The sequence below is a fragment of the Ictalurus punctatus genome, chromosome 26 (assembly GCF_001660625.3).
Source record: "Ictalurus punctatus breed USDA103 chromosome 26, Coco_2.0, whole genome shotgun sequence".
NCBI classification, from domain to species: Eukaryota; Metazoa; Chordata; class Actinopteri; order Siluriformes; family Ictaluridae; genus Ictalurus; species Ictalurus punctatus.
In genome coordinates this window covers 18,946,421-18,970,744 of record NC_030441.2, presented here as the reverse complement: position 1 = coordinate 18,970,744, position 24,324 = coordinate 18,946,421, and the positions used below count along the sequence as shown (strand labels likewise).

At 37.3% G+C, this 24,324-nt stretch overlaps 4 protein-coding genes across 4 annotated transcripts; all 4 read right to left on the bottom strand.

Moving 5' to 3' along the window:
- Window positions 1–1,268: 1,268 nt before the first annotated feature.
- Window positions 1,269–5,450, bottom strand: LOC108258718 (GTPase IMAP family member 9). The gene is made up of 2 exons (XM_017457552.3): window positions 4,602–5,450; window positions 1,269–4,114 (listed from the first exon to the last, which is right to left on the bottom strand). The coding sequence occupies exon 2, from the start codon at window positions 4,003–4,005 to the stop codon at window positions 3,307–3,309; it is 699 nt and encodes a 232-aa protein (XP_017313041.1). The 5' UTR covers window positions 4,006–4,114; window positions 4,602–5,450; the 3' UTR covers window positions 1,269–3,306.
- Window positions 5,451–6,739: 1,289 nt separating this feature from the next.
- On the bottom strand, window positions 6,740–8,067 carry LOC108258719 (GTPase IMAP family member 4). The gene has a single exon (XM_017457555.3). It carries the CDS (start codon window positions 8,036–8,038, stop codon window positions 7,352–7,354), a length of 687 nt encoding a protein of 228 aa, XP_017313044.1. The 5' UTR covers window positions 8,039–8,067; the 3' UTR covers window positions 6,740–7,351.
- A 1,452-nt stretch (window positions 8,068–9,519) lies between these two features.
- Window positions 9,520–16,094, bottom strand: LOC108258717 (GTPase IMAP family member 8). The gene is made up of 3 exons (XM_017457551.3): window positions 13,947–16,094; window positions 12,707–13,609; window positions 9,520–12,408 (listed from the first exon to the last, which is right to left on the bottom strand). The coding sequence occupies exons 1-3, from the start codon at window positions 13,963–13,965 to the stop codon at window positions 11,792–11,794; spliced, it is 1,539 nt and encodes a 512-aa protein (XP_017313040.1). The 5' UTR covers window positions 13,966–16,094; the 3' UTR covers window positions 9,520–11,791.
- Window positions 16,095–19,301: 3,207 nt separating this feature from the next.
- LOC108258417 (GTPase IMAP family member 8) lies at window positions 19,302–24,082 on the bottom strand. The gene is made up of 4 exons (XM_047151416.2): window positions 23,870–24,082; window positions 22,608–23,717; window positions 21,653–22,263; window positions 19,302–20,355 (listed from the first exon to the last, which is right to left on the bottom strand). The coding sequence occupies exons 1-4, from the start codon at window positions 23,886–23,888 to the stop codon at window positions 19,792–19,794; spliced, it is 2,304 nt and encodes a 767-aa protein (XP_047007372.2). The 5' UTR covers window positions 23,889–24,082; the 3' UTR covers window positions 19,302–19,791.
- Between the last annotated feature and the right edge of the window lie 242 nt (window positions 24,083–24,324).

Sequence of the window (24,324 nt, the reverse complement as noted above, 5' to 3'; positions counted from 1 at the left end):
TGAGAGAGAGAGAGAGAGAGAGAGAGAGAGAGAGAGAGAGAGAGATGTAAAACACTAGGGGGAGCCAAAATTTCTCAAGTTAACACCTGAACACAATGTGTTTCGACGCATTAATAAAGTTTTAATAAAATGGCAAAACATAAAAGACAATTTAACAAACATGAACATGAATGAAGGCTTTGTTTACACATCCATCTGAATGCCTGATTCATCTAACACACTGAGTCATCAAAATGAACGATTCATTTTAATAAGTGATTCATCAAAATGAACGATTCATCTAAAACACTGATTCATCAAAATGAACGATTCATCTAAAACGGTGATTCCTCTAAATCACCGATTCATTTTAATCAGTGATTCGTCTAAAACAAAGATTCATCTAAATGACTGATTCATCTAAAACTGATTCTTTTCAAACCAATGATTTATTTTAATCAGTGATTCATCTAAAATACTGACTCATCTTAATCATCATCTAAATCACTGGTTCAGTTCACTATTCCATAAAAGTGTCCTTGATGGTGACTTGAAATACAATCTAGTTCAAACTCGTTCTTTACATAGTTTTCACTGTACAAACAGGAAGTTTACAGGAAATTGACCTTGTTTACTTCCATCACATTCACCCAAAGCCATCTTATTCATGACTGTGCTTGAACAGAGTCTCACCGATACCTGATGTACACTCACAGGCATCTAGATTTCCCAGAATGCCCTTTATCATCAGCGCCACTTAATATATCCTTTACATGTTTGTTTTGAATCTGCTCTCCTTTTTCTCTGATTGTTGGTTCACCAGGTCACTCGTTTATTCTGTAATTTCTGTAATTGATGAATTTAATTCAGGAAGTTTCCCTTTATTTGCAGCGAAAGTCTGAAATCATGTTCATTAGGCTTCAGATCACATGATCAAGAACAGAACAGTGTCTTGGTACTAATTTTATGATTAAAAGTGTGCTCACGAGTGGCGAGTCTTTCCCACTGTGGCCTCAGTGTGTGAACATGATGCTCTCATTCACAGAAAACATCCACCTTCAACAGTCTGTCACACTTCTAATGTTATAAAGGCTTTGTTTCACTGCTGTGTAGGGTCAGATAAGACAACATGAGGTATTTAAATTCTATGTTTTTGTCCACTGGGTATCCTCACGTCTTATTTCCCCAAAGATTTATCCAATCCCTGCTTCGTAACCAGCCAGATATCCAACGTGTTTACTTGATGATAGCAAAAACAAAACATGAAGAAGAATAAACACATGACACATTATTTCATTTTATTAACTGTTTTATACAGAATTACACACTGCCTCATTACAGTAAACACAGCATGTGAAACTTTTTGTTTTGTACTGGATCTTTTCCAAAAATGTACACTCATTTAAAATATACACTCATTTACAATCAACTATATTAAATATGCAGAAATTTAGTCTTCGGATGTAGAATGAAAAGGTTTATTCCACACGGTGAGAAGACACGTGTTGGAACAGTAAAGGCTGATGGGAGGGATGGTAGTGGAATTAAGCGGAGTGACGGAGGCAAACAGTACAAACAGGGCAGGGCAAAGAGACGAGGTCGAAAACATGAGCAAAGTCAAAATCCAGAATAAACAGGCACGGTATAAAGGCTTGGTAATGCATCTATTACAGCAGCTTAGAAAGTTAGAAGTATACTAAAAGTAATTTATAATATATGAATGGAACAAAAGAATATACATAAAGTCAGCGAAAAAAAAAGTCTCTTTTTCAGGAGACTGTATTTTAAAGAAAATTTTGTAAAATCCAAATAATCTTTAGAGATCTTTATTGGAAAGGGTTTAAATGATGTTTTTCATGCTTGTTCACTGAACCATAAACACATGATTAAGGTCTGTGGAACAGTCCTTAAGACACGAACAGTGTACAGGCGGGAGGTGATTAAGGTCACGGTTACAATAACTTAGAGACATTAGACACTAAAGAGACCTTTTTACTGACTCTGAAAAACACCAGAAGAAAGATGCCTAGGGTTCCTGCTCACCTGCGTGAACATGCCATAGACCTGCTGCAGGGAGGCATGAGGACTGCAGATGTGTCCAGAGCAATAAACTGTAATGTCTGTAATGTAAGACGCCTGAGACGGTGCTACAGGAAGAACAGCTAATCGTCCTCGCAGTGGAAAATTACATGTAGCCATGTGTCCTCCCCAGACATGATAAAGAACTTGCAAATGCCTCGGTGGAAGAGTGGAGGAACATCTCACAGCAAGAACTGATCAGTCTGGTGCAGTCCATGAGGATGAGATGCTCTGTAGAACTTAAAGCAACTGGAGGTTACACCAGATACTGGCTGTTCCTTCTGATATCGACCTCCACTTTGTTCAGGGACTCATTATTCCATTCCTGTTCCTCAAACGTCTGTGAAACTTCTTCAGTTCATGTCTCAGTGGTAGAATCTTTTTATGCTAATACAAATATTTACACAGGTTAAGAAATTTGCTGGAAATAAAAGCAGTCGAATGTGAGAGGACGCTTCTTCTTTTTATACTGAGTTTATATAAAGCAAACAAATACAGTGTGATGTGGTAGTGCAGAGGGGGAGAAACTCTATCGATATAGCAGCAGCAACATTGCCAATAATGTACAGTACATACGGATATGGATGGAAGTAGTTTGACCTCTTGTACCGCTCCTTTCAACTGCGGGGCCGAATGAGTCTCCTACTGGAGGAGCACCACTGTTTAACTGGTGTGTCATGAGGGGACATACCATATATATATATAAACATGATGTTTGTCCAGAGTGGCTGAGTTTGTTGACTGTCCTCTTTTCCACCACTGCCTCGAAACTATCCAGAGAGCAGCCTATGACCTTCATATCCTAGCACTGTAGCTCAAGTAAAATCCTAAATCCTCATTAAATATGACCCAGCTGGACATCTTGCACACAAATCTAGATATTGCACTTGTCCCATAGCACTATATTATTAACTAAATGAAGTACAACATACAGGTACTGTGGGCCTAATGTGTAATAGTAGTGCTAATTGATAGTAAAATAAAGTAAAGCAATGACATTAAATTTCATTTGCAAAATATCAATAATTAAAATAAATTAAAAAACACCATAGATTTACAATGATTCATATATAAGAACACGACTATGTTGACTCACGCCAAGGAAGGAAACACATCAGGGTTCCATTTAAACCAAGGTTCCATTAAAACACTATGTACATGAAAACACCTGATTTTGTAATATCATATAGTTAAATACTGAAAAATACAAAGGAGAGAGAAAAACATTTTTGCTGAATAAGGAAAGAATTATTTACTCTGTGCTAATGCAATTACTCCAATGAGTGCTGCTGCTGCTGCTAATCCTAACACTCCAGTACAAACATTAGTAAAGGAAAGCCCACTGTTTTGACCAGTGTATATCTTGTTTCCATTCATCTTTCTTAACTCGTCTGTTTTATTCAGAAACTCAGTGATTTGGACTTTATCCTTCTGCATGTTCTTAAAAACATGGTACTGTCCATTATAGTGATCCACTAGCCTCTGCAACTCTGTGCAGTCATTCAAATGACTTTCTATTGGTTTTGTGAGTAAATCCCCATAAGTAAAGAGAACCATGGTGCAGTCTAGGGCTTCTTCACCAAAGTATTTCTGAATCCACGCAACTGCTTTTCTTTTATCCTCTGTATATCTGTCACTCAGTTTGATCACTAGTAGGATTACATGTGGACCAGGAAGAGAAAGCTTTAACCCTCTTTTAATTTCGTTTACAACTTCTTCTTCAGTCAAGGATGTGTGACAGTATCCTGGAGTGTCGACTACAAGGATCGCCCTGCCTTCTGACCTCCAGCCTCTTTGACTCTGCGTGGTGACAGATCCAGAGGAGGGCTTTTCCTCAAATATTCTGTCGTTCAGGATGGTGTTTCCTGTAGCACTCTTCCCCGAGCCAGTTTTACCCACCAGAAGAATCCTCAACTCTGCAAACGAACCATACCAACAAGAATTCATCTTGAAGATGAACACACATTTTAATGTTATATTAATAAACTTGAGTTTAGTACTCGCCTTCCATTTTAATTTGATGTCATTTAATGTAGTCCTCAAATGTGAGTGATACCTGTGGACACAGGCAGTAAATCAGTGTTTTTCTTTTAAAAAATAAAAGAGACTTTTATGTCACCTGCAGCACGTAGGGACAGTACTGAGGAATTATCTAGTTTGCAGAGTAAGTGGCTAATAAAATTTGGCCTGATGTGGCCTAAGCAGACTCCCAAACATGCTTCTACATATAGGACAAACATTATTTATTTTCTAAGGGAAAATAAATTAGTTATAAAATAAATTCGTTTTTTTTGAAGAGCCATAGATTAATGAAAAGAAAATAACATTCATATTGTTCTGAAGTCTAATTGTAGACATGCTTCAAATAATGATAATAATGATAATAATAATAAGAAGAAGAGGAAGAAGAATAAGAAGAATTAAAATAATAAAAATAATGTAGTCATGCTTTAGTACCATTGAAAATGCTAAATCGCAGCAATTTTATCACTAATATCCTCTAATTTCTTTTTATTTCTTGTCTTTAAAAATTCTGGTTTTACCTGTACTGCCTACCACACGGCTTGTACGTGAATCTCTCCTGTGTGTAGCTGTAGTTTAGACCAGATGACAGTACAGCTGTGGTGTGTTCTTTGCAGATCCTTTCCACAATGAAATGCGTCAAGCTCAAGATTACACCCAATTTATGTCTCTGTGACACGTCATCATATAATCTGCACCACCCATTGGGCAATTCTTATAAGCAGAGGCAGTAAAGAACCCAGGGTTCATGCCATTTAAAATTCTCTATGTCTACATTTATTTCTGTGGCAAATTTGCCAGAGTGGTCTCGCTTCACAGCTCCAGGGTCTTGTGTTTGATCCAGAGCATCTGTATGAAATTTTAAACGTTCTCCACCCCACACCACCAGAACCACTAAACCACCACCAGAAGTTCATATTGCCCAAATGCTAACAATTCCAGTTCACACAGCACACTTGAGATCAATCAGTCCCTCATTTACAGACACTATTAACCCCCAGAGGTTCTAGCACACATTGCAAAGTCTTGCGTTCATTTACCATCCTGCATTTCTAAACTGATTGGTCTCTTATTTTGATTTATGTATGTTGAATTTTTGGGGATTCTTGTCTTCTCCTTTGGACTGCCTGCCTGATTGCTTGCTCTCTGTGTTTTGACCTGGACTGTTTATATGATTATGGATTTTACTTCAGGGCTCTAATAAAATCTGCGCTTGGATCCTACCTTCCGTTTCCTATTGTTACACTCCCCTAGTTTTTTCCAGGTTTTCTGGTTTCCTCTATTACAGGAACAGTTAATTGGCTAAGATGAATTACCCCTAGGTGTAAATAAGCATTATAATGCTAGACTGGTGTCATTTCCTGGGTGTATTCCTGCCTCACATCCAGTTTTCCTAGGATTCATGATGACCTGATCAGGATAAAAGGTTACTGAATGTGAGTGAATAAGAGGGGAAATATTTATATATATATATATATATATATATATATATATATATATATATATATATATATATATATATATATAAAATACTAGTTTAAATTTCCCATACTCAGATTCAGACAGATTTCTTGTTAGAATATAGACTAATTGATTATAGGTCTGGTAGTTAGAGTAGTTCTGGAGCGAGTGATTTTAGAGAGAGTGTTTGGTTAACCTTTTCCAAGAGAAATGAATAGACGGCTTAACATCAGTACGTACATGGAGTTTGTTTGTGAATATGTATTCAGTCGAGGACGTGCGGTATGAAAACAATCAGAGGTTCTTAATTTGTTTCCAGTTAATTGTAGCAGTTTCAGTGCACGGAAAAGTATTTTCGCTTTCTTAAAGATCCTCTAGTTTATTGTAAATGACAAGCCTTTGTTTACTTCTGTGTCACTAAACAATAAAGAACCGGCCTAGTGAGAAATTCTTCAGCCACTCGTTATTAAAGTATTTTAGGATTCACCAATCAAATGCCTTAGCTATTTTAATCCATTCCTAACTCAACCCAGCTGCGTTTGCTTTTTGTGCTAAACAAACAAATACACACAAAGTAAACCTGAATCAACTGGAAGGCATGCCCAGTCACACCGATTCAATTTTAGACACACAACTGCTTTTAAAAATATGAGATAAACCATGTCAGACTTCGGTATCAGGTCGAATGTGAAAAGTTTGACTGAATCATGTAAATCTTTTCATTATAATTGAGAAAAATGCGTTTTTATCTGCTCCTGGAATTATCATACAGTTTTCAGACCAGGGCAGTGTTTCCCAAAATTAAAACATAGGCCTTCTTTACTGAAAGGGTATAACATTTTAAGCATAACATTTCACCTAGACATGAAATGTATATAATACTTGGCCAGATATACTTCTACATGTTGAGCTAATAATGTTATTTGTTCCATTTAAGGTATATTGTGTTTATTAGTGATAGTTTGATACGATCATGCCTGTACGATTATCTACAATTTGGGTCCTTTAAATGGACCGTGACAATGTTTGTTTAAACATCCAGCTAATGAGGCTTTGAGATTGTATATCTTTCTACATGGTCAGAATATATACTATGCAAAAACTGGATCTATTCTTGAGGAAACTCTTCAAGGAAACAAGGCTTCAAGTCATTAATGATTGTATTCTACAGAAAAACCAAACACAGCAGAGCTTCATCTGAGCTGCAGCCTTAGTTTAATATGACAGTTTGATATCTGGGAATAAGGGATTAGCCATTATATGAGATCCACAGTAAATATGAGGCTTATATTACTTTAAAAAAAAAAACAATATAAAAAAAAACTTGCATGTTTTAGTGAAGAATATTTCCACATTTTCACTTTTTTAATTACTTAAAATAACGTACATTTTTAGCATTTCCAAATATTTTACTTCAAGGTATTCCACATCTTACAGGAAAGGGTTAAAAGTATTTCGAAATATCCATGTAGCTGAAAAACCATACATACATTCTTATAAGTTGATTGCAGTCTTAATTGCCATAATGCCAAACGAAACACTAATGAGATAAATATGTTATAAATCAGGTATTATGTCCAAACTGTACTGAGTCTATTTAGGAAAATAGCTTGCAGAGGAATCTAATAAACTAATAAATATACAGTTTGTGTACATTAAAAGGGCAGGAATACGTTCCAATTCTGTTTCTTTGGAGGTTTTTTTAATTTAATGCTCTCTATTGTTTTGTGATATTTGATATTTTCAGGTCTGGCATGGCCCGAAACGAGACTGAGTACTGATTTTCATTATGTTTTGGCCAACACTGTATTCATCTTCTGATTAATAATCCTAAAGTTACTAGTCCGGCAGTTGCAGTTATCCCTGAAGCTGCAGCGACGCCTAAAGCAAACATTTCACCACCTCCGATCTTTCCCTGAGCATTCTCGTACATCTCATTAGTGTAATAATGCCTGTCATTCATCTTAACCATGTTATCTATCTTCTGCATCAGGTCTTCTAACTGGGAAGGACTGGAATCATTGTTGTTGAACGCATGATATCGATTTCCACAGCTGTTGAGGAGTCGCCTTAAATCAGGACTCTCTTCCAAAAAGTCATCTAGTGTCCTCTCTCCAAGCTGATCAGTATGAGTGAACAGAATAATCGTGTAGAGCAAGGCGTGTTTTCCAAAGTTCTTCTTAATCCAGTTCACCGCGTTCTCCTCCTCCTCTGTGAATCTGCCCAGTTTGACCACCAGCAGGAACACATGAGGACCAGGAACTGCCATGCTCATACACTGATCCATTTCTTCCCTTAATTCATGTGGGGTTAGCGATGTGTTAAACAGGCCAGGTGTATCGATAACCCTGATGTGCCCACTTGTTTTCACTGCACAGTTTGTAGTCACTAATACAGGAGAAGATTTCACTTCAAAATGCGTGCCGTTAAGGATGGTGTTTCCAGATGCACTCTTCCCTGATCCGGTCTTCCCCAGGAGAACAATCCGCAAATCCATTGCTGACAGTAAAAAATATATATATATATATATATATATATATATATATATATATATATATATATATATATATATATATATATATATACATATATATAAATTAAAACAGGAATAGTAAGAAACTAGTCACTTTAAATACTTTTTAATGTAAATATTGTAGTTTTCTTCTTGTGACTAGCATTTCGTCTTGGAAAGTCAGAGAATTTTATAACCAGGTTTGTAGATAACAATATAACCATGTCACTAGAGCAATTATAATCTTTTACTCCCATACAGACCAAAATAATTTGACTAATTGTCTCGTTAAAGTCATCAACTTGTGTACTCGATCCCTTACACATTTCCTCAAGCTGATCCTTCCAGAATAATTAAAAATAATGAACTCCTCCCTTATCTCTGGCTAGATACTTAAATGCTAGCATAACTAGCAGTTATCAAAACAGTATTAAAATTAAAAACCTTTCCTCGACCCCTGTCAGCTGTCCAACTACAGACCAATATCATACCTCCCTTTTATCTCCAAGATCCTAGAAAAAGTTGTAGTGCAGTGGTTAGGCTCATACTTATACACAGTAGGAATAACGTTAATGAACTTGAACAGTCAGGAGTTACGCCTCATGACAGTACTAAGACAGCGCTGGTTAAAGTAGTAAATGACAGTGTACCTAGGATAGCCGAAATGTATCCCTGATACCCTGACACCCTGACTATACGACTATGCTACAGCTTGCAACTGGGTAAGATAACAACCACAATAATACATAACAAATAACAATAAGTCATGCAAATGAGAAGAACCCACTGACAGAAAATAGAAGAATTAGGACTATGAAAACATTGTAGATATTTGAACTTCATTCCCAGAACACTTCTTCCTTTGTACTTAAATAATAGCAACACAATTTTTTCAGTATCTATATTGAACAGGAACAAACGCCACACCACATACAGACATCAGATTTATGTATGTACAAAACAGCATACAGGACAAATTAACATTATATCAGCTGATAATGAGTGTCCCAATTTAAACGAAGGTGATGTTTGCGCAGGTACTTACTTTAAAGTGTAATTACTGTATATAATCCATGCCGTGCAAAACATCTATTTCCTGTTAAGCAGGTTTTGTTGGAAAAAGGGTTAGGCTCTGTATTGGCTGGTTGTATTAGATTGGAGCTAAAATCTAATATTTATCAACAGTGTCATCATGAAATTATTAGCAGTGCATTATATCACAAGGTTTCATAGATGACACACACACACACACACACACACACACACACACACACACACACACACACACACACACACACACACACACACACACACACTTGCTTTAAGGTAGACAGGATGTTGCATTCATGCTTCCCAATGTCTATTTTCCAAGTTTTGTTTTGTGTAATTTGTACTTGTGTAATCTATCTGTAACATCTGGTGGGAACATTTCACTTCCATGCCACTAGAGGGCACCCTCCCTTCAATTGTAGCACTTCTTCAGTTATCTCTAGCGCTTCCTGCACACACCTGGCTCACTACACACTGGGACACTGATGACTCAATTTCCAGCGACATGACTATGTACTCGCGTTGTAAAACATCTCCACTGGCATTTATCAGCAGGCAGGACCGATATCTTTCGGACATTATGTGTCATAAATAGTTTAGCTTAATCACACCATTTCAAAAATAAAATAAAATCATTAAACACTTAAAAGTCATTGGACTCAAACAAACCGTACATTTTTTCTATATATCTGAATAAATATGACCCAAAACATCATAAGATTTTCACACAAGTCCTAAAAGTAGATAAAGAGAACCAAATTAAACAAATGAGACAAAATATTACACTTGGTCATTTATTTATTGAGGAAAATGATCCAATATTGCATATCTGTGAGAGGCGAAAGCATGTGAACCTCTAGGATTAGCAAATTCATTTGAAAGTGAAATTAGAGTCAGGGGACTCAATCTATGGGATGACTATCAGGTGTGAGTGTGTGAGCGTCCTGTTTTATTTAAACAACAGAGATCTATCAGAGTCTGATTTTCAGAACACACATTTGTGGAAGTGTATCATGGCATGAACAAAGGAGATTTCTGAGGACTTCAGAAAAAGAGTTGCTGGAAAAGGTTACAAAACCATCTCTAAAGAGTTTGGACTCAACCAATCCACAGTCAGACAGATTGTGTACAAATTGATGAAATTCAACACCATTGTTCCCTCCACAGGAGTGGAGACCAGCTAAGATCACTACAAGAGCAATACATGTAATAGTCCACGAGGTCACAAAGGAACCCAGGGTAACATCTAAGCAGCTTAAGTCATCTCTCGCGTTGGCTAATGTTAATGTTCATGAGTTCACCATCAGGAGAACACTGAACAACAACAGTGTGCAGGGCAGGACTGCAAGGAGAAAGTCCCTGCTCTACAAAAAGAACATTGCTGCCTGTTTGCAGTTTGATAAAGATCATGTGGACGAGCCAGAAGACTGTTGGAAAAATGTTTTGTGGATGAATGAGACCAAAATGGAGTTTTGTTTTATTTTTAATGAGAAGCGTTATGTTTGGAGAAAGGAAAACACTGCATTCCAGCATAAGAACCTTATCCCATCTGTGAAACATGATGTCATGGTTTCATGGTTTGGGCTGTCATGGTTTGTAGTGTAGTGTCATGGTTTGGGGTTGTTTTGCTGCAGCTGGGCCAGGACGACTCGTAATCATTGATGGAACAATGTATTCTGAATAATACCAGTGCCCTCTAAAGGAAAATATCAGGATCTGTCCATGAACTGAATCTCAAGAGAAAGTGGGTCATGCAGCAACACAATGATCCTAAACACGCCAGTCGTTCTACCGAAGAACGGTTAAAGAAGAATAAAGGAAATGTTTTAGAATGGCCAAGTCAAAGTCCTGGCCTTAATAAAATTGAAATGCTGTGGAAAGTCCTGAAGCAAGCAGTTCATGTTAGGAAACCCACCAACATCCCAGAGTTGAAGTTGTTCTGTACTGAGAACCATGGCTTGGGCTAAAATCCCAAGCCATGTACCTGCCAGAGACCGATGAGACCGCCTCCCAAATTCTGTTCATGCCAAAGGCTGATGGTGCGGCCTGACATGCCATGCTCAAGCTAGAGCTCGTCAAAATGACCTACCAAGCTCTGCTCATGCCTAAGTCCGATAAAATGGTCTCTTATGACATGCTCCTGCCTGAGGCTGATTACAAGGCCTCCCAGCTCATGCCTAAGGCTGACGGTGTGATCTCCAAAGCCTTGTTCCCCCCTCACGGCCTCAACCAGCCTGCGTCAGCCTCATGTTTGCTCTTCAGATCTATGGACAATGCCTGCCGTGGGACTTTGAGGGCTGTGTGCACATTTTGCCCAGAGGGCCAGGATTACCAGGAGGGGGAGCTTTGGTATGTGGGAGGGGGAGTGTCCCTTGGTTTGTGTATTTAAACCCCTATGTGTCTCTGTTCAGGGTAAAGTATGGTGTTTTTCCGCCTGTACCATACATATAGATGTAGAGGTGACAGTGGTGATGAAAACCATGAGGAAGAAAGCTTGAGAGGAGCCTAACTCAAAAGGGAACCCATCCTGTTCTGGAGAGTGAGATAATACATATATTGTACATTTGCATAATAATATACTGTATGTATACAGAATAAATCACATATGACATCACCGCACACTACAATACTTTTAAAAACTTTTGTCACCCAGTAATGATGCATTTCGCAATGAAGACTTTAAAATATTCATATTAGGGAACAGTTGCTTGTCTTCTGCCCCTTTCTCTGGTACATCTCGGTGGTACAGTGCCCCTGTCCGTTCTTCTCAATCAAGATCTCAATCTTGTCCAGCAGTTCTGTGACCTGAGTTCGGTCTTCTTTCTCTTGGTTGTTGAAAATCTGATAATCTTCTCCACAGTTCTGGACGAGCTGCTGGAGAGCTGAGCTGTTGTTTAAAACCACCTCGTGGTCTCTTCCCCAAGAGTCTCCACGGGTGACGAGGATTAAAGTGCGTTTCAAAACTTCTGGGCCAAATCTTTCATATAGTAATTGAACAGGGAAGGAGAAGGTATTAGGAGATGGTACAACAAGCACAAACACATGAGGGCCAGGTTTACAAAAGGAAAAACACTGCTCCAACTCTTCACAGTACTTTGAAAAGCAATGCTGAGAGGAACGATTAGTGTAAGCCTTAGTGTCGATCACAGTGATGGATTTATTTCCCACCATTCCATCCTGCCTCTTGCACATTGTGGTAACTGGGACAAGGTCTTTCCCAAATGCCTCTCTGCCCAGGATAGTGTTTCCTGATGAGCTTTTTCCTGCTCCAACACCTCCCAGTAGCACAATCCTCACATCACACACTGGAAAACAACACAGCTTTTGGAAAGTCATCTTCACACATTAATAATGAGTTTATCAGTCCTCCGGTTATTTTTGTAGTTTAAACTCTTAATCATCAGTATAAACAATATTTGTAAACATAAATACACAACAGTAACTGTTAGTAATCCACACAAAGGCCCCTGATTTTAGCTTTATTAAAACTAACTTGGACCTTTGGTACACTGGGCTGTTGGATTGGAGTATAAATATTAAAGTATTGATATTAATTAATTAATTAATTAATATTAATAAATTAATATTAAGTATTAAACTCACCTGAATCAGGGTTTCTTCCCCCTGGACCTCCTTTCTCCTGCTCCCATTTATTCTTTTCTGTCTCTCTCTGTGTCTCCTCCTGTCTCCTGATATTTTGTTTCACAAACTTAACTTCCATCTCTCCTTTCCTCTCAGGAAGTGACTTCACTGACTCTTCTTGTTTCTTAGGAGGTACCTCATTTCCACATTTTACCTTAACTCCAGTAAGAGCATCCTCTTTCTGCACCTCCAGACATGCGTCATGGTTTTGATTTGGTTTGCTCTTATGTCCCTTTCTCATTTCCTCTTTCTTCAGAATGGCTTCTGTTGTTCTCATTCTATCAACTGCTTCGTACAGATCTTGAGTGTAGAACTGATCTCCATTTCGTTGGCCCATGGCCTCGATCTCCTCAAGCAGTTTAATGATCTGAGTAGGATTAGCTTCTCTCTTGCTGTTTATCACACAATATCTACCTTCACAGCAGCTGATCAGATCCTTTATCCTGGCATCTTCGGAAAATTTAATCCACAGTCTGTTGGTCATTTCTTCTCTTCCTGTGAACAGTATCATGCTGAACTTCAGAGCTTCTTCTCCAAAGTTCTCGGCAATCCACTTCACAGCAATTCTCTCTTCTTCTGAGAATTTTCCCACTTTGGTCACCAGCAAGAACACATGAGGACCAGGAGAAGAAAGCAACAAACCCTTCTTCAACTCAGTCCTCCACTGTTCTGTAGTGAGAGAAATGTTGTTGATTCCTGGAGTGTCAATCACTGAGATGTTTCTTCCCTCCACTCTCCCTCTCTGTATCTCACACTGGATAGTTTCAGTTTCTTTGAATGCTTCTTTTCCCAAGATTACATTGGCTGTTGCACTTTTCCCAACACCGCTGTGGCCAAGAAGCATTATCCTGAGATCGTCACGCACTGCAAGAAAGAAGAAAACACTGAAGAAGACATGTACAATGTAGTTCAAACTAGATCAAATTTAAGTATAGCTCTATCAAATCAAGTGAAGTGTTTTATTCAAGTTTTATTGTCATTTCAGCCATATACAGCTGGTATGGTTCACAATGAAATGAAACAACGTTCCTCCAGGACCACAGTGCTACATAAAACACTCTAACCACATGAGATGACACAGAACTAAATAAGACCTACACATTTATACATAAAAATATAATATAATATATGTGTTACATATTATGTAAAAAATATTTACCTTTCTATCACATTTAGGATACAGGAGGGCTATTTGACATACCTGAAGGGTGGAAAGCCATTTTCTTCCTTTAAATCCTCGTTTGTGCGTCATTAACCTGGACATAGAATATGCATCCAAAAATAATCTTTCATGCAAATCTACTGTTTGACAGCCCAAATGTGGCGCTATATACTATTTTCCACAAAATGAATATCATTACAAAACAATGCAATTTTCTATCTATTGAAGTTAGTAAGAAAAAAAAACACTCCTTCCCCAAATACTAAATAAACATCTCCTTACAGAAACCTTCACCATATCAACAACTGCACAACCTACAGTCGTGTAAGTCCAGCTAGCGTTTATTAAAACGAGTCGTGTGCTTGATCCAAGGTTTAAAAAATCCTGGCTCTCTGCACAGAACATTATAATGGTGCTGAATACTTTTACTAAATGATATTCACACCAAATACCATAATAAAGTGAATTATAATCACCCCACAAAGTAGATATGAAGGTCATTATAAACCCATAGAAAAAACACACACACAAGGTTTAGTTCAAACCGAATATCAGAATAGCGCTTAAATCTGTCTGAATACTGGTCTGAATACTGATTTGCACAATTTCAATATTAAATCCTTACTCAGCAAGCTTAACTCTGTCAGGATTTCCCCTCGCACTGAGCGAGAAGCATGCAGCATGCTCAGCAATATATACATATATTATATTAATCACCCGGTGCGCGCTTCCAGGTTTTCAATGATATTGACTGTGTTTACTCTTGAGACATGTGTTCTGTTATGGTTTATGTCCTGGCTTCGCCCCTGTATTGTCATTGGTTGTTTCCCCTTACGTGTCATCATTGTAACCAGTTGTTGTGTGTTATCCCATGGATTTCCTTTGGTATTTAAACCCCTGGTGTGTCTTTGTTCAGTGTGAAGTATCGTTGCGTACTTTGTTTCATGGTTGTGGATCTTGTCTCTATCTTAGCGTTTCTCAGTTCGAGTCCTAGCCCAGTTTACGCCCGTTTGACGATCGCCTGACTGTTTGCTTGTTTTGACCACGGTTTTGCCTTTGGATTTGGATTTGCATGCCAATGTCCCTTTAGTAAAAGCTCTTAACTGCACTCACATCTGTCCTAAACCTCATTACATGACAAACTCAACTCTGTGAATCTGTGAGCTTATGTTCCAGGGTCCCTCATTGGATCTGCCAATTATGAGGTCCTGGAGAGAAGACTGCAGGTTTCAACATCACTAAACTAGCATAGCTAAATTGATGGAACCTTGGTCCTGAGTTCCACTACCCATATAGGTTCTGTTGGCCACTCACAAGCTCTTACGGCAGTTATACCCTTATGCTCCAAGCAAGCTCTTACAAGGTTGACCAACAAGAAAGAACTAAGGCTTAGCAGCTTTTCAGTGGCACTTAACATTGTCTCTCAGCTTGATGATTCCACACGGTGTTGTAGACGGCCTCTGATGTGTAGTTCTCAACCTCCTATCTCACCGATTGAACAAATTACACCCAGAAACAAAACTGTAACTCTTGGTGACTTCTTCCCGATTATTACTAAAGCCTCCCTCAGAGGACGAGCTGACACCTCATACTGCAAAAAGATCCGTCAGGAACAAGAGAAGAGCAAGAAAGGAAAGAGCAGAAGAAAAGGCAGGAAGAATGAAGAGTCATCTGGAATGCTGATCACTAACAACTACCACATGATCCTGCAATCTCTGAAGGTCCAGCAGAATTGTTTAGAATATTTTAAGAACTAAAATGTATGTAGAAAATATACACAAGTCTGCTTACTGCATGAAAAACCACTTCCTGACCCACATGAACATGATCTAAGCCAAGTTCTAGTGTACATGTCAACTGAATGAATATAAAGGGTTAAAATAACAAAGGTGCTGTACTTCTTTTGCTTGCATGTGTGATATGAAAAAGTGTTAGAGTAACAAGATGCTGAGAAACCTTGCTTTCTTATATGCTATAACTGACATACGAGCAGACGTTCTCAACAGGATACTGTGGGTTAGCCTAACAACCTGTGCTCAGTGACTGAAACACACACACACACACACACACACACACACACACATACATGCTTAAAGAAATGCTTATCCGATGTATACTCAATTTGTTTTCTTTTCTGAAGTCCAGCTCATATTCTTTCAACGTTCAACTTGTGGCTAAGGACACCAATGATTCTCACGTTAAGGATCTGATGTACCTTGGTAACACTATATATATATATATATATATATATATATATATATATATATATATATATATATATAAACGCTTTGATCTTCGCTAAGATTTTCGTGGTGAAGATCTACACCATCATTATTGTTAATTACTATATTGTTAATTGTTATCGTGCAATAAACCAAATCCACTTGAGTGGAGATTTGTAGACTTTTTAGAAGTGACTGGCGAGTCCTCTTTTTCTATGATAGACTAAGACTAGAGTTTATTATTTTCATACCGAAGAGCAAGCCTGAGGTGTAACTCCGCTCCTGCCCCAGAGGCTTGGGGCAGTAAGAGAGAGAGATTAACAGTTAACACAAGCACGCAAATAAGATGGGCAACGTTAATTGCTCATTCCCCATCATCCTGCTGCATGATGCCCCCACCTGCACCAGTCACATGAAAAAAAGACATGAATACAATAAAGCGTAATAAATAAATTACCTTGACCGTACTGTTGTGATACTGTTGACTTCTTCCTGGATTTATCTTTCAGTTTCATAATGCGTCTATCTGAGCGTCAGAAAGGAAGCTTGTGGTTAAAGTGGATAGCAACTTGTAGAGAAAACAACTTGACAGACACAGAGATGTAGACCCCAGAGTCACCATGAGAGTATTACCGATAGAGATAGATGCTTTAGCAATCGGCATTTTATAGATTCACAACATTTAATAGCATTTTATTATTATTCACTAATATTACTTATTGTCATCAGTGGATATAAATTTATTTTCCACTTTACACACACACGCACACACACACACTCAGAGTTCTATTAAAGCAGGATATATATATATATATATATATATATATATATATATATATATATATATATATATATATATATATATATATATATATATATATATAGGATGATTTGTACAGGACATCTGTGTTCTTCTTCTTAAGTGTTTACGATTCACTTTCCTGTGTCCATGAATGCATTATTTTCCATCATGAGGTATGGAGTAGCTTTAATTTTATTTATTTATTTTTTTAACACTAGTTTCATGCAAATCTGCCATACTTCCAATTTGTTCATTTACACTGACAGGAAATAAACATTGCGAGATGATTTACACATAAATCAAAATGGTAAGTTTTAGCATAATTATTTGAATATCACTAAACTCACAAAGATAAAAAATTTTTAAAAATGTAAAAAATCAGTCTCAATCAGTGTAATCTTCTGTCACTGAAAGGCTGCATGAATCTACTCTCTGGGGCTTTTCCAGTAAAAGCTTTTAACTTTCACTTTCATAGTAAATGTAAGACATTTTTGTCTAAATTCCATATTGTGCTCATTTGAAGTCTTTCGGGGGGAAATTGCACTCAGGTCTTCTTTAGTGAACAGTGGATTAGTTCAACAAAGACTTCATATATAAACCGTAATGAACTTTCTTTTACTTTCACATTATCCGTTGTTACCTAGATGAGGACGGGTTTCCTTCTGAGTCTGGTTCCTCTCAAGGTTTCTTCCTCATACCATCTCAGGGAATTTTTCCTCACCACCATCACAACCGTCTCACTCCATAGGGATAAACTCACACACTTAAAATCTCTACCCTGTGTTTATATGTTTCTGTAGAGCTGCTTTCAGACAATGTCCACTACTAAAAGCACTATACAAATAAAATTTAATTGAAATTATCAATCAGAAAAACATTTTATCATCATCATCATCACTAATTTTAGCAACTTGCAGTAGTGACGTAACAACCTAATATGCAGAATGAAGCATTTCTGAACATGTGATAAACATTTCTTAGTTTCTCACAATAACATACGATCTAGCTGCAGATAGTGCTAGGTGCTAGGTTCTAACTTCACTAGGTTCTTCGAAGAAAGATGAACAGGTCTAATATGAGAAAGCTCTAACGTATTTTTGTATTTAATAGTGATTGATATATGAGAATATTTGTGAATGTACTGTAATGTGAAGACAAATACAGTAGAAAACAATTCAGAATGAATTAAAGACACTTCTGGGGTTTTTGAGGCTGTGACACATAAACCTCACTTTTATGCAAAGTAATTTGTAAGTGAAACAGATTACACTCCACCACAGAGCTGATCGGATGAGGGTTAAGAGTCTTGCTCAAGCTCCCCATAGTGTCTCTGTGGCAGCACTGGGATTTTCTGGTCACTTTAAGAAATTTAAACAGTCACTTAGGGCTTATACTGTAATGGTAAGTATGATGTAGTTTAAGGCCTCCAAAGTGGAATACATTTAAAACACATATAATGAAATTGGTAAGTTTTCTGCCTCCATACAAAACCTCTAAGACATTTTTTGTCCTGAATGGGAACAAACACACATTTTCCATAGTTAGAATACACACATGTACAGTCCGCTCGCCATCTAGTGTTTATTATGGGTAACTGTAATTAAACCATGAAATGAACATTTAGGATTTGGTAGATGCCCTTATCCAGAAAAACTTTATTTATCTCATTTATACAACTGAGAAGTTGAGGGTTAAGGGCCTTGCTCAAGGGCCCAACGGTCAGTAGTACAACGTCTTAACCACTGGGCTAAATAAACTCTTAAAACTGAATCATTTCAGAATGTGACAAAATTTTAGAAAAAAGTAGTAACTTTTTGAGTTCATAATTCATATGACAGTTATATCACAGATTTATATTATAGTTTACAGACTGGTAAATCTTGTGTATTGTTGGTGCAATAAAGAGAATAAAACAGTTCACTGACTTGAAAGAAAAAGACATGTGTGAAGCCAGATACTGCTGGCAGAACAACTGGTTAAGGGTCTTCGGCACTTTGACTTTGTATTATTAGGTTTGTGAAGGTGGACTGCACGTCTCAGTTCACTCCACAGGGTTTCAGTAGAGTTCGGATCCAGAGAATGAGATGGTCAGTGCAGAACATTGATAGTGATAGTGTTTTATTTTTAAAGCATTTTTGATTATCTTGTTCAAATCCAAGATGCTGCCAAACTCCACCAGAACCCCTGGACCACTGGCCACCAATCAGCCACAAAGCAGCACTAATCCACCACCATGTCTTACTGAAAATATCAGCTGCTTTTCTATGTGCTGCCATTCTTAAATTCTAAAGTTCAATCAAATCTTACACGTAGCATATAACTAGATAAAAAATAGAAACCACGAAGACCATTTTCAAATAATACATTCTTTTATTCGTTTCAATCAAACATCATTTACACTACCAATGATTTATACGTTTTTCATAATAGCAATTTAGGCAATTTTCCTTCAATCTGAAATCTTTCTGAATATCCTTCATCCACATGTAGCTACTGATTACATAAACAGTTAATAAGATAAATGTAGATACACATAAAGCAGATACTGATTACCACTCAAGATATGTGATAAAAATAGAGGAAATATTTTTTCAACTACATTATATCAAATATTTAATAATAACCCAGTAATAGAAAAAAAATATAAAATAATTATTCAAAATAATTTTAATTGCACTATAATGTTTGTTCCACTAGTTATATTTTAGACATGGCTGTTTTGGAAACAGATTATATTTTTATATTTTATATTTTTATATTCTGATTCTGGTCAGAAGGTGTTGATTCATTTTTTATAACAGCAGCTCTGACTAGTAGTAGTAGTAGTAGTAGTGGAGCTGCAAATCACAGGTTTATATTTTTAAAGCAATTTTAAAGCAATTATCCCAGCAGTTGCAGCTACGCCTACAGCAGCTACAATCATTTCAACAATATTACTTCTTTGAGCCTCCTCATACATATCATTGGTGTAGAACTTCCCTCCATTCATTAAAACCATGTCATCTTTCTTCTGCATCAGATTCTCGACCTGCGAAGGCTTGGGGTCGTTGTTGTTAAATGCGTGGTAGCGATTTCCACAGGTGTTGAGAAGTCTCCTCAGGTCAGGGCTCTCTGCCAAAAACTCCTCCAGTGTCCTCTTTCCAATCTGATCAGCATGAGTGAACAGAATGATGGTGTAGAGTGAAGCATCTTCTCCAAACTTCTCCTGAATCCACTTCACTGCATTCTTCTCTTCCTCTGTGAATCTGCCCAGTCTGATCACCAGCAGGAACACATGAGGACCAGGAACTGACATCCTTACACACTGCTTTATTTCACTTTTCAGTTGATCTGAGGTCAGCGATGTGTCAAACATACCAGGTGTATCAATAACCTTGATGCGCCCAACTTCTTTCATGGCACATTTCTTTGTCACAGACTCATTCTAATCCTTTCTACCTGCTACAGAGTATGTAATACCGTCATACTGTATGTGTCTTTAATATATAAACAAAAAATCAACAAAGCATTTTAATCATTTATTTATCTATATAAATGGATGCATTGATTTTAAGCTATGCTGCATACACACTAAAAACTTAAACTATAATGTACTCAATTTTTTGGTGTACATTTGAGTACATTTTAAATCTGTGAAATCCTTGAAATCTACCTTAAGAATTGAGTAAATGTCAGTAAAAAATTTAAGTAGATCTCAAGAACTACATTCAGTACCATGACACATAAAATTGAATAGATATAATTAAAATCTTGAGTCAATGCAGTAGTAACGCTAAGTGAAAATCACTAAAGAAACTGAGTCGATATAATTGAAACGCTATGTAGATGTAACAGAAAATGAGAATATCATTTAACAAAACAAATGTGCTACATTCACTTGAATTTAGTTCATACTGGACTTTTTAATGATTAAAAGTACAATTATACATTTACTTCTTATTTTATGAACTGTATTTACCCTTTACCTCAGGAGTACTTCACTTGAGCTCAATATATCTAATGATACCAAATAATAAACATAAAGCATCTGTATACACATTAACATTTGAATTAAATATGTATATGTAAAATATGACCAGTATAACATGAGATTAAGTCTAAATTCAACCTGGTGAACTTTGCAGTGAGCTGAACTGAACAAACCTGTATGACTTTTATCTTCAGAGGAACACAAAAGGAGATGTAAGGCAGAATGACACAATCATTACATTCATTCAACTGAATTTTATTTGTATAGCACTTTAACAATAGACAATGCCTCAAAGCAGCTTTACAAAAATCAAGATTTAGATCCCTAATGAACAAAATGAAAGCATGGAGAGAAAATCATGTAGATAAAACCTTGAGAGGAGCCTAACTCAAAGAGGAACCCACTGTGTGACACCATATAGTGAGATAATAAATATACTGTATATTTGTATAACAGTACAGTGTATGTATTGTATATTCTGTAGAGTATACATATAGGATGAATCACATATAAAATCCCACATACTACAACACGCAAATATTTCTGTTAAATTCCTATTTTAAAAAAGAACAGGAACAAGGACTTCTACTTTTACACAGAAAGTCCTTCACTACCCAAGACAGCTGAGTGCTATCCATTACATAACACCCAGTTATGATTTAAAAAGGTGTATATAATGTTTTGCAGCCCTCAAATCAAATGTATCATTTTATCACCCAGTAAAGATGCATTTCTCCAAAAATATTCATATTAGGGTACAGCTGCTTGTCTCCTGCCCCTTTCTCTGGTACATCTCGGTGGTACAGTGCCCCTGTCCGTTCTTCTCAATCAAGATCTCAATCTTGTCCAGCAGTTCTGTGACCTGAGTTCTGTCTTCTTTCTCTTGGTTGTTGAAAATCTGATAATCTTCTCCACAGTTCTGGACGAGCTGCTGGAGAGCTGAGCTGTTGTTTAAAACCACCTCGTGGTCTCTTCCCCAAGAGTCTCCGCAGGTGACGAGGACTAAAGTGCGTTTCAAAACTTCTGGGCCAAATCTTTCATATAGTAATTGAACAGGGAAGGAGAAGGTATTAGGAGATGGTACAACAAGCACAAACACATGAGGGCCAGGTTTACACAAGGAAAAGCATTGCTCCAACTCTTCACAGTAAATTGAAAAGCAATGCTGAGAGGAACAATTAATGTAACCCATAGTGTCGATCACACTGATGGATTTATTTCCCACCATTCCATCCTGCCTCTTGCACATTGTGGTAACTGGGATGAGGTCTTTCCCAAATGCCTCTCTGCCCAGGATAGTGTTTCCTGATGAGCTTTTTCCTGCCCCAACACCTCCCAGTAGCACAATCCTCACATCACACACTGGAAAACAACACAGCTTTTGGAAAGTCATCTTCACACATTAATAATCAGTTTATCAGTCCTCCTGTTGTGTTCACTGATTTGCAGTGTTGTCTCATTGAGCCTGATCATTCGTTTTCATTACATCAACTTAAATATCATTTTAAAATACCCAAAATGTTGTATTTTATATCTCTTAAACATTAAAAAAAAAAAAGCAATATTTGTAAACATAAATACACAAGACACAAAATTAATTCATACAAAGGCCCCTCATTTTAGCTTTCTTAAAACTAACTTGGACACTTGGTGTCAGGCAGTACACTGGGCTGTTGGATTGGAGTATTAATGAGTATTGAACTCACCTGAATCAGGTTTTCTACCCTCTGTAGCTGCTTTCTCCTGCTCCCATTTCTTCCTTTCCCTCTCTCTCCGTGTCTCCTCCTGTCTCCTGATATTTTGTTTCACAAACTTAGCTTCCATCTCTCCTTTCCTCTCAGGAAGTGACTTCACTGACTCTTCTTGTTTCTTAGGAGGTACCTCATTTCCACATTTTACCTTAACTCCAGTAAGAGCATCCTCTTTCTGCACCTCCAGACATGCGTCATGGCTTGGTTTTGGTTTGCTCTCATGTCCTTTTCTCATTTCCTCTTTTCTCTGTGTCAATTCTGTTGATCTCATTCTATACAATGTTTCGTACATCTCAGTAATTGACTTCATTGACTCTTCATGTTTCTTACGAGGTACTACATTTCCACATTTTTCATTAACTCCAATGGCAGCATGCTTTTTCTGCACCTCCAGACATGCGTCATGGTTTGGATTTGGTTTGCTCTCATGTCCCTTTCTCATTTCCTCTTTCTTCAGAATGGCTTCTGTTGTTCTCATTCTATCAACTGCTTCGTACAGATCTTGAGTGTAGAACTGATCTCCATTTCGTTGGACCATGGCCTCGATCTCCTCAAGCAGTTTAATGATCTGAGTAGGATTAGCCTCTCTCTTGCTGTTTATCACACAATATCTACCTTCACAGCAGCTGATCAGATCCTTTATCCTGGCATCTTCAGAAAATTTCACCCACTGTCTGTTGGTCATTTCTTCTCTTCCTGTGAACAGTATCATGCTGAACTTCAGAGCTGCTTCACCAAAGTTCTCGGCAATCCACTTCACAGCAATTCTCTCTTCTTCTGAGAATTTTCCCACTTTGGTCACCAGCAAGAACACATGAGGACCAGGAGAAGAAAGCAACAAACCCTTCTTCAACTCAGTCCTCCACTGTTCTGTAGTGAGAGAAGTGTTGTTGATTCCTGGAGTGTCAATCACTGAGATGTTTCTTCCCTCCACTCTCCCTCTCTGTATCTCACACTGAATAGTTTCAGATTCTTTGAATGCTTCTTTTCCTAAGATTACATTGGCTGTTGCACTTTTTCCAACACCGCTGTGGCCAAGAAGCATTATCCTGAGATCGTCATGCACTGCAAGAAAGAAGAAAACACTGAAGAAGACATGTACAATGTAGTTCAAACTAGATCAAATTTAAGTACGGCTTTATAATATATGTTATATAGCATGTTAAAATATTTTGCTTACTATCACATGTAAGGTACAGCAGGGCTATTTGACATACCTGAAAGGAGATAAGCCATTTTTTTTTTGTTGTTGTTGTTTTTTTAAATCCTTTTTTGTTCACTTTGTGCAGCTCAATCAATACAAATGATAAGGATGGACTCTTCTTTTTAGTCACTCTTCTCTCATCCAGCCAATGAAGGTACACTATGAATTAATCAGTGCTTCAGTATGCTGGAGAAAGCAGTGATTCAATGAGATGTATTCTTTGGGTCTGTATAAGGCATAAACAGCATCAAATTTGAAAAATTTTGAGCATGTTGAGCTAGGTTTTGCTTATTTGCTAACCTTACATATATTTAACTACATTAGCCTGATGTCTTTTGCTAATGCAAGTTTAAATTAGCATTGTTTCCAATAAGTGCCATCAGTTGGTCAGGCAGCAAGTCAGATTCTAACCAATGGTAAATATCACAAACTTAGAGATTGAATGAAGTTTTCAGGTAGTCGCTTTAA